Source organism: Oncorhynchus mykiss, chromosome 28, assembly GCF_057628025.1.
Source record: "Oncorhynchus mykiss isolate SJ-2025 chromosome 28, ASM5762802v1, whole genome shotgun sequence".
Taxonomy (NCBI): Eukaryota; Metazoa; Chordata; class Actinopteri; order Salmoniformes; family Salmonidae; genus Oncorhynchus; species Oncorhynchus mykiss.
The window spans coordinates 41,901,414-41,912,500 of NC_143049.1; the positions used below are offsets into that span (position 1 = coordinate 41,901,414).

Below are 11,087 nucleotides of genomic sequence, written 5' to 3' on the forward strand. Positions count from 1 at the left end.
TCTCTCTGCACTGACCTGATTACAGCTAGCTTGTCTCTCTGCACTGAACTGATTACAGCTAGCTGGTCTCTCTGCACTGATCTGATAGCAGCTAGCTTGTCTCTCTACACTGACCTGATTACAGCTAGCTGGTCTCTCTGCACTGACCTGATAGCAGCTAGCTTGTCTCTCTACACTGACCTGATTATAGCTAGTTGGTCTCTCTGCACTGACCTGATTGCAGCTAGCTTGACTCTCTGCACTGACCTGATTACAGCTAGCTTGTCTCTCTGCACTGACCTGATTACAGCTAGCTTGTCTCTCTGTACTGACCTGATTTCAGCTAGCTGGTCTCTCTGCACTGACCTGATAGCAGCTAGCTTGTCTCTCTGCACTGACCTGATTACAGCTAGCTTGTCTCTCTGCACTGAACTGATTACAGCTAGCTGGTCTCTCTGCACTGACCTGATAGCAGCTAGCTTGTCTTTCTGCACTGATCTGATTGCAGCTAGCTTGTCTCTCTGCACTGACCTGATTACAGCTAGCTTGTCTCTCTGCACTGACCTGATAGCAGCTAGCTTGTCTCTCTACACTGAACTGATTACAGCTAGCTGGTCTCTCTGCACTGACCTGCTAGCAGCTAGCTTGTCTTTCTGCACTGATCTGATTGCAGCTAGCTTGTCTCTCTGTACTGACCTGATTGCAGCTAGCTTGTCTCTCTGCACTGACCTGATAGCAGCTAGCTTGTCTCTCTGCACTGACCTGATAGCAGCTAGCTTGTCTCTCTGCACTGACCTGATTGCAGCTAGCTTGTCTCTCTGCACTGACCTGATTACAGCTAGCTTGTCTCTCTGTACTGACCTGATTGCAGCTAGCATGTCTCTCTGCACTGACCTGATTGCAGCTAGCTTGTCTCTCTGCACTGACCTGATTGCAGCTAGCTTGTCTCTCTGCACTGACCTGATTGCAGCTAGCTTGTCTCTCTGCACTGACCTGATTGCAGCTAGCTTGTCTCTCTGCACTGACCTGATTGCAGCTAGCTTGTCTCTCTGCACTGACCTGATTACAGCTAGCTTGTCTCTCTGCACTGACCTGATAGCAGCTAGCTTGTCTCTCTGCACTGACCTGATAGCAGCTAGCTTGTCTCTCTGCACTGACCTGATTGCAGCTAGCTTGTCTCTCTGCACTGACCTGATTGCAGCTAGCTGGTCTCTCTGCACTGACCTGATTGCAGCTAGCTTGTCTCTCTGCACTGACCTGATTGCAGCTAGCTTGTCTCTCTGCACTGACCTGATAGCAGCTAGCTTGTCTCTCTGCACTGACCTGATTACAGCTAGCTTGTCTCTCTGTACTGACCTGATTATAGCTAGCTGGTCTCTCTGCACTGACCTGATAGCAGCTAGCTTGTCTCTCTGCACTGACCTGATTACAGCTAGCTTGTCTCTCTGCACTGAACTGATTACAGCTAGCTGGTCTCTCTGCACTGATCTGATAGCAGCTAGCTTGTCTCTCTACACTGACCTGATTACAGCTAGCTGGTCTCTCTGCACTGACCTGATAGCAGCTAGCTTGTCTCTCTACACTGACCTGATTATAGCTAGTTGGTCTCTCTGCACTGACCTGATTGCAGCTAGCTTGACTCTCTGCACTGACCTGATAGCAGCTAGCTTGTCTCTCTGCACTGACCTGATTACAGCTAGCTTGTCTCTCTGTACTGACCTGATTTCAGCTAGCTGGTCTCTCTGCACTGACCTGATAGCAGCTAGCTTGTCTCTCTGCACTGACCTGATTACAGCTAGCTTGTCTCTCTGCACTGAACTGATTACAGCTAGCTGGTCTCTCTGCACTGACCTGATAGCAGCTAGCTTGTCTTTCTGCACTGATCTGATTGCAGCTAGCTGGTCTCTCTGCACTGACCTGATTACAGCTAGCTTGTCTCTCTGCACTGACCTGATAGCAGCTAGCTTGTCTCTCTACACTGAACTGATTACAGCTAGCTGGTCTCTCTGCACTGACCTGCTAGCAGCTAGCTTGTCTTTCTGCACTGATCTGATTGCAGCTAGCTTGTCTCTCTGTACTGACCTGATTGCAGCTAGCTTGTCTCTCTGCACTGACCTGATAGCAGCTAGCTTGTCTCTCTGCACTGACCTGATAGCAGCTAGCTTGTCTCTCTGCACTGACCTGATTGCAGCTAGCTTGTCTCTCTGCACTGACCTGATAGCAGCTAGCTTGTCTTTCTGCACTGATCTGATTGCAGCTAGCTTGTCTCTCTGTACTGACCTGATTGCAGCTAGCTTGTCTCTCTGCACTGACCTGATAGCAGCTAGCTTGTCTCTCTGCACTGACCTGATAGCAGCTAGCTTGTCTCTCTGCACTGACCTGATTGCAGCTAGCTTGTCTCTCTGCACTGACCTGATTGCAGCTAGCTTGTCTCTCTGCACTGACCTGATAGCAGCTAGCTTGTCTCTCTGCACTGACCTGATTACAGCTAGCTTGTCTCTCTGTACTGACCTGATTATAGCTAGCTGGTCTCTCTGCACTGACCTGATAGCAGCTAGCTTGTCTCTCTGCACTGACCTGATTACAGCTAGCTTGTCTCTCTGCACTGACCTGATTACAGCTAGCTTGTCTCTCTGCACTGATAGCAGCTAGCTTGTCTCTCTGCACTGATCTGATTACAGCTAGGCTTGTCTCTCTGCACTGATCTGATAGCAGCTAGCTTGTCTCTCTGCACTGATCTGATTACAGCTAGGCTTGTCTCTCTGCGCTGATCTGATTACAGCTAGCTTGTCTCTCTGCACTGACCTGATTACAGCTAGCTTGTCTCTCTGCACTGATAGCAGCTAGCTTGTCTCTCTGCACTGATCTGATTACAGCTAGCTTGTCTCTCTGCACTGATCTGATTACAGCTAGGCTTGTCTTTCTGCGCTGACCTGATTACAGCTAGCTTGTCTCTCTGCACTGATCTGATAGCAGCTAGGCTTGTCTCTCTGCACTGACCTGATTGCAGCTAGCTTGTCTCTCTGCACTGATCTGATTGCAGCTAGCTTGTCTCTCTGCCGCTGAGCTGGTCTGGTGTCTCGGTTATCGAAGCGGATAATCCTGGAAATAATGTGGAAGTTTTCCAGAGACATTGTTTCACTGAAAAGTTCTCTGCCAATTTCTGCATCCCACAGGGATTCTGGAGATTCCCCCATTGGATCTGAAAACACCAGCAAGGATAACAACCCCCAAAACTATGCACTATGCATGAGTTTGGTCGATCTCTCTCCAAAAACATGCCTTCCCTCCAAATTGGTGCAGTTCAGTATGATTTTCTGGATGGTGTCTGGGATGAACAGTTAGAAGACTGTATGTCCTGCACATGAGTAACCACCATCCACGTTGGCCCTGGTTGCATCCTTATCACTTTGGCAGCTCATTCCTTGGGCAAGAAGACCATTCAATTTCACAATTTTTTTACATCCATACTTCTCCTCCTGCAGGATGCTGATGAGCTGGTTGCTGACGGGCTGGTCCTGGTTGCTGATGGGCTGGTTGCTGACGGGCTGGTCCTGGTTGCTGATGGGCTGGTTGCTGACGGGCTGGTCCTGGGGCTGGTTGCTGACGTGCTGGTCCTGGGGCTGGTTGCTGACGGGCTGGTCCTGGGGCTGGTTGCTGACGGGCTGGTCCTGGGGCTGGTTGCTGATGGGCTGGTTGCTGACGGGCTGGTCCTGGGGCTGGTTGCTGACGGGCTGGTCCTGGGGCTGGCTGCTGACGGGCTGGTCCTGGTCCTGAGGCTGGTTGCTGACGGGCTGGTCCTGGTTGCTGATGAGCTGGTTGCTGACGGGCTGATCCTGGGGCTGGTTGCTGACGGGCTGGTCCTGGGGCTGGTTGCTGATGGGCTGGTCCTGGTTGCTGATGAGCTGGTTGCTGACGGGCTGGTTGCTGACGGTCTGGTCCTGGGGCTGGTTGCTGAAGGGCTGGTCTTGGGGCTGGTTGCTGACGGGCTGGTCCTGGGGCTGGTTGCTGATGGGCTGTTCCTGGTTGCTGATGAGCTGGTTGCTGATGGCCTGGTCCTGTTTGCTGATGAGCTGGTTACTGATGGGCTGGTCCTAGTTGCTGATGAGCTGGTTGCTGAAGGGCTGGTACTGGGGCTGGTTGCTGACGGGCTGGTCCTGGTTGCTGATGAGCTGGTTGCTGACGGGCTGGTCCTGGTTGCTGATGAGCTGGTTGCTGAAGGGCTGGTACTGGGGCTGGTTGCTGAAGGGCTGGTTGCTGACGGGCTGGTCCTGGAGCTGGTTGCTGATGGGCTGGTCCTGGGGCTGGCTAAGGGTCAATCTCATCCTCTTCTCTCTCTACAGACGCTCCTTCCATGCTAGCTTCTCTCTCTGCAGACTCTCCTTCCATGCTAGCTTCTCTCTCTGCAGACTCTCCTTCCGCACCAGCTTCTCTCTCTGCAGACTCTCCTTCCATGCTAGCTTCTCTCTCTGCAGACTCTCCTTCCATGCTAGCTTCTCTCTCTACAAAAAATATTTCTAAAGCCCTCTGAGCAGAGATTATTTTTGCCATACTGATTGTGGTAAGGAACCACACATGCACAGCTATTTATTTGTTACCTGCTGGGGTAGAGTGTAGGGAAAATACAGATTTGTTTTATTTTTATAATGTATTGAAATAATGTATTGTAATAACATTGTGCAGGTTCCCACTAGACATTGTGTAGTTTGTAGTTTAACACACTACAAAGGGTAAAGAGTGTGAGAAAAGCAGGAGACAGGCAGACAGGCACGAAGACGGGCAGGTTCTTGGTGCTATGTTGAAACAGCAGGCCCAGGGAGGAGGAAGACTTTTTTGTTTAATTTTTACTTGTTTTCACCTACACACACACTTTTCCACACTTTTATTACCCTCGGGTCCAGTGGACCTGAACACCACATATGTAATAAATGTTTGTGTGTGTGTGTGTGTGTGTGTGTGTGTGTGTGTGTGTGTGTGTGCGTGCGTGCGTGCATCGTGCGTGCGTGTGTGTGTGTGTGTTTATTTGACACGATGTTCACAGAAAATGAGCCAAAACCAATGAGTCGCAGGTTGAAAAGATTATTCATTGTATCATTTTTCTTTTTGTAAACATAGAAAATGGGTCCTACAGACCCAAACTCCATACAAGGGTTAAACATACAACTGGACCATTAAAACCATCCCTTTAAAACTGGACCATAGCTATACCATGTTTTATACCTTTAAACATACAACTACTTTTATTAAAGCTCCTTTAAGACAGAGAGCCAAAATGACAGTTTACATTTAATCCCCCCTCACCTCCTTCCCTCCCTCCTTAAAACTGTTATGTATGTAATGTAAAAATTATTCATGACAATACTGGACGTTTTCTTTCATGCTACAATGTCCTCTGGTGCATACCTCGGAAACAAAGGTTCTAACAAAACAATGTCCTCTGGTGCATAGCTCGGAAACAAAGGTTCTAACAAAACAATGTCCTCTGGTGCATAGCTCGGAACCAAATGTTCTAACAAAACAATGTCCTCTGGTGCATAGCTCGGAACCAAAGGTTCTAACAAAACAATGTCCTCTGGTGCATAGCTCGGAACCAAAGGTTCTAACAAAACAATGTCCTCTGGTGCATAGCTCGGAACCAAAGGTTCTAACAAAACAATGTCCTCTGGTGCATAGCTCGGAACCAAATGTTCTAACAAAACAATGTCCTCTGGTGCATAGCTCGGAACCAAAGGTTCTAACAAAACAATGTCCTCTGGTGCATAGCTCGGAACCAAAGGTTCTAACAAAACAATGTCCTCTGGTGCATAGCTCGGAACCAAATGTTCTAACAAAACAATGTCCTCTGGTGCATAGCTCGGAACCAAATGTTCTAACAAAACAATGTCCTCTGGTGCATAGCTCGGAACCAAAGGTTCTAACAAAACAATGTCCTCTGGTGCATAGCTCGGAACCAAAGGTTCTAACAAAACAATGTCCTCTGGTGCATAGCTCGGAACCAAAGGTTCTAACAAAACCAATGTCCTCTGGTGCATAGCTCGGAACCAAAGGTTCTAACAAAACAATGTCCTCTGGTGCATAGCTCGGAACCAAAGGTTCTAACAAAACCAATGTCCTCTGGTGCATAGCTCGGAAACAAAGGTTCTAACAAAACAATGTCCTCTGGTGCATAGCTCGGAACCAAAGGTTCTAACAAAACCAATGTCCTCTGGTGCATAGCTCGGAAACAAAGGTTCTAACAAAACAATGTCCTCTGGTGCATAGCTCGGAACCAAAGGTTCTAACAAAACCAATGTCCTCTGGTGCATAGCTCGGAACCAAAGGTTCTAACAAAACCAATGTCCTCTGGTGCATAGCTCGGAACCAAAGGTTCAAACAAAACAATGCGTGTTTGTGTTTTTGTATGAATGGCTGTTTTCTCCATTTCTTAAGTACTACTTCCTATTGAAGTCATCCGGAAGTCATTCTGTACATGAGATGAGAGTTCTACAAATCGGTGGACGAAGTTGAACAATGGATGAGTCCAGCAACAGTGTCCACGAGAACGCTCCAGACAGTTCAGTAGCTTCATGATACAGTATATACAGTGCCTTGCGAAAGTATTCGGCCCCCTTGAACTTTGCGACCTTTTGCCACATTTCAGGCTTCAAACATAAAGATATAAAACTGTATTTTTTTGTGAAGAATCAACAACAAGTGGGACACAATCATGAAGTGGAACGACATTTATTGGATATTTCAAACTTTTTTAACAAATCAAAAACTGAAAAATTGGGCGTGCAAAATTATTCAGCCCCCTTAAGTTAATACTTTGTAGCGCCACCTTTTGCTGCGATTACAGCTGTAAGTCGCTTGGGGTATGTCTCTATCAGTTTTGCACATCGAGAGACTGAAATGTTTTCCCATTCCTCCTTGCAAAACAGCTCGAGCTCAGTGAGGTTGGATGGAGAGCATTCGTGAACAGCAGTTTTCAGTTCTTTCCACAGATTCTCGATTGGATTCAGGTCTGGACTTTGACTTGGCCATTCTAACACCTGGATATGTTTATTTTTGAACCATTCCATTGTAGATTTTGCTTTATGTTTTGGATCATTGTCTTGTTGGAAGACAAATCTCCGTCCCAGTCTCAGGTCTTTTGCAGACTCCATCAGGTTTTCTTCCAGAATGGTCCTGTATTTGACTCCATCCATCTTCCCATCAATTTTAACCATCTTCCCTGTCCCTGCTGAAGAAAAGCAGGCCCAAACCATGATGCTGCCACCACCATGTTTGACAGTGGGGATGGTGTGTTCAGCTGTGTTGCTTTTACGCCAAACATAACGTTTTGCATTGTTGCCAAAAAGTTCAATTTTGGTTTCATCTGACCAGAGCACCTTCTTCCACATGTTTGGTGTGTCTCCCAGGTGGCTTGTGGCAAACTTTAAACGACACTTTTTATGGATATCTTTAAGAAATGGCTTTCTTCTTGCCACTCTTCCATAAAGGCCAGATTTGTGCAATATACGACTGATTGTTGTCCTATGGACAGAGTCTCCCACCTCAGCTGTAGATCTCTGCAGTTCATCCAGAGTGATCATGGGCCTCTTGGCTGCATCTCTGATCAGTCTTCTCCTTGTATGAGCTGAAAGTTTAGAGGGACGGCCAGGTCTTGGTAGATTTGCAGTGGTCTGATACTCCTTCCATTTCAATATTATCGCTTGCACAGTGCTCCTTGGGATGTTTACAGCTTGGGAAATATTTTTGTATCCAAATCTGGCTTTAAACTTCTTCACAACAGTATCTCGGACCTGCCTGGTGTGTTCCTTGTTCTTCATGATGCTCTCTGCGCTTTTAACGGACCTCTGAGACTATCACAGTGCAGGTGCATTTATACGGAGACTTGATTACACACAGGTGGATTGTATTTATCATCATTAGTCATTTAGGTCAACATTGGATCATTCAGAGATCCTCACTGAACTTCTGGAGAGAGTTTGCTGCACTGAAAGTAAAGGGGCTGAATAATTTTGCACGCCCAATTTTTCAGTTTTTGATTTGTTAAAAAAGTTTGAAATATCCAATAAATGTCGTTCCACTTCATGATTGTGTCCCACTTGTTGTTGATTCTTCACAAAAAAATACAGTTTTATATCTTTATGTTTGAAGCCTGAAATGTGGCAAAAGGTCGCAAAGTTCAAGGGGGCCGAATACTTTCGCAAGGCACTGTACTCTTGATTCAAAATACACCTGCTGCCTGGGCTTGGGTCAAACTGTAGAAGATCAACTGTGTGTGGGTGTGGTGTCTGAGGAGAAGCCTCTCTAAATGTGTCCTTGGAGCCAGAGAGAACAGTATAATAACATGATTTAATAGCAGCTGTATCCTGAACAGAGCCTGTATTCAGCCATTGAAGTTGATTGCGATACATGTAAGTACTCATGTTTAGGTGCCCGGTACTCTTTATATATAGGTGCCCGGTACTCTGCAATACTTTGAAGACAACATTCTATAAGAGGTGCCAGTACTCAATCAGGAGAAGATCTGACTATCTACACAATTAACATATCATTGTACCCATTGGTCAAAAGATGCGTTAATATTCAGTGAACTACTTTTGACCAGATCCTTATATGGGCCTTGATAAAAACATACTGGAAACGGGTTTCAATTTGGATAAAGAACATGTTCTTCTTCTCAATTACTTACAGACAGTCCCAGAGTGGTGTCCCCCCCCCCCACCTGGCTAATACACATACTAGGAAATAGACCAACAGGAAATAGACCAACAGGAAATAGACCCACAGGAAATAGACCAACAGGAAATAGACCAACATCAATCTTGAATATATCACAGTTTTGTTTTTATATTATATTATTATATAATTTTATATTATTCTCATGTTTTTATGATCTTTAAGTAGGTAAATCAACTCAACCGTCTATTAGCTACCAAAACAACATATTAAAGTATCTATACTCTAAACATTACATTGAGTAAAAGTGAAACCTTTCTTGATGAAACAACAACTCTTGTCTTTTCCTGAGAAATCATTAACACAGGTTTAGTTTCTCATCCGAACAAACTAAACAAGGCAAGTATAGATTGTCATTAGCGTCTTTAGAAGTAGCTCTCTGTTTTAACAAGATGGTGTAGTCGCCTGCAATCTTGGTCGTCTCGTATGGAACAATGACAACATCCTTCAAAATGGCCGTCTCGTATGTAGCAATGACAACATCCTTCAAAATGGCCGTCTCGTATGTAGCAATGACAACATCCTTCAAAATGGCCGTCTCGTATGTAGCAATGACAACATCCTTCAAAATGGTCGTCTCGGGGGACATGACGAAGAGCTCTATAATATTGCACAATCACATGAACCAGGAGCTCCAATCAGGAAAAGGTTGGAAATTTAAACTGACCAATCCTGTGTAAGGTCATTTTCATGGTTATCATCCATTGGTGGGAAGCCCTTTTTAAAACACTGACCTGTATCGTCCACACTGCTGTCGGGGAAAAGACAACGAGGGACGATACAGGGACAGAAGGTTACTTGTAATATTTGACACATCATTGGTCTAAAGTAGAATAGTCAGGCCAGTATTTGAAGCTCATACCACCAGAGCTTTGTAGATAATATTTAACCTCACCCTTATGTCCTCTCAGTGAAGACCCCCGTTCTTTGTCCTAATTTTCATTGTTTCCTGACGCCTCGGTCACGATATTATTTTATCAATTGTGTTCTAAGACAGTGTTTCTCAACCGTTTTCTCAACAGGGATCGGCAAGCTTTGGTCCTTCCTTCCTTTCTTACATAAAAAATCAATAACACTTAAGAATAGTTCTCAGGTCAGTCAGTAACATCAACGTCCCAGAGACTGGTCAAGTATTCACGGACTAGTCAGTGGTTGAGAAACACTGTTAAACTTCTATCCACGTTAATGGATAACTAAACCTATACAACCAGGCTCACTGAGTCTTGTCCCTGGTCCATTTGATAATAGTCTCAGGCGAGCGATAGAGGAAGATGAGTTTAGCGTACATGTCTTCCTCCAGGTCCAGCTCTCCCGTCTCTCGGACCAGGAAGATGTCGGTGCAGAGCTTCAGGATGCGGTCCACGTTGGGCAGCTCCTCGAACATGATGGTGTGGGAGACACCGCTGAAGAACTCGCGGACGAACTTACCGATGACGAGCACCACGGAGGCGTACAGACCCATGATGCTGGAGGGAAAGATCCATACATACATACTTAGTTAATGTAGTTACGCCCATTATACACAGCACAGTACAGAGTATACGTTATCTTATTCAACATCGATGGGTACTTGACTAACTATCTATGTTGAAGTAAGTATCTCTACTTGCACATCATCATCTGCGCATCAATCACGCCCGTGTTTAACTGCTAAATTGTAATTATTTCGCCACTATGGCCTATTTATTGCCTTACCTCCCAATTCTTACTACATTTGCACACACTGTACATTGATTTTTCTATTGTGTTATTAACTGTATGTTTTGTTTACTCCATGTGTAACTCTGTGTGTGTTGTTTTTGTAGTCTACTCACCCGTATCCAGCCAGGAAACCCAGACTAGGAGGGCTGACCTGGTCACTGAAGACATAGAGCTCCAGCCCAGCGTCGTACAGGTGCTTGGGCCTACGAACGCTGATCTGTCCCGGATCTGTCTGGTTCACGATCCACCACTCCTGGACCTCTGCTGAGTCGTTATGGGAACGCTCCAACGCCAAAGTGATGCTCATGTACACCTTCTCTGGAATTGAATAGAATGAAATAGAATATAATAAAATATAACAAAATAGAATAAAATAACATATTGTATTTAATGCTCTAGAGGAGGAGGAGCAGAATGAGCATTTTTGTTGTGGTTGTCCGCACAATGTGGAAAGGTTTTGGCTTCAAAATAACATGATTGACAACAAACGCAGTAACACAACACGATAACACAGTAAATTGATTGACAACAAAAAAAAAACATTGCAAACATCACGATCGTGACATTCAGATATAAAGACAGACTGTCCTGTTTTTAATGTCTTGTATATTTGACTAGTGTAAACGTGTATTGAGGTGGTGGCTCAGTTGGTATAGCATGGAGCTTGCAACACCTGGGGG

The 11,087-nt window shown here is 45.5% G+C and overlaps 1 protein-coding gene across 1 annotated transcript in view; it reads right to left on the minus strand.

The window, feature by feature from the left end:
- Positions 1-9,813: 9,813 nt before the first annotated feature.
- Positions 9,814-11,087, minus strand: part of LOC110508253 (piezo-type mechanosensitive ion channel component 2) — a 210,139-nt gene continuing 208,865 nt past the window's right edge. Inside the window, exons 53-54 of the mRNA XM_090225642.1 lie at positions 10,521-10,723; positions 9,814-10,172 (exon numbers count right to left, since the gene is read on the minus strand). Coding sequence (XP_090081768.1) covers positions 9,920-10,172; positions 10,521-10,723 — 456 coding nt within the window. The 3' untranslated portion in view covers positions 9,814-9,919. The remainder of the gene's footprint in view (positions 10,173-10,520; positions 10,724-11,087) is intronic.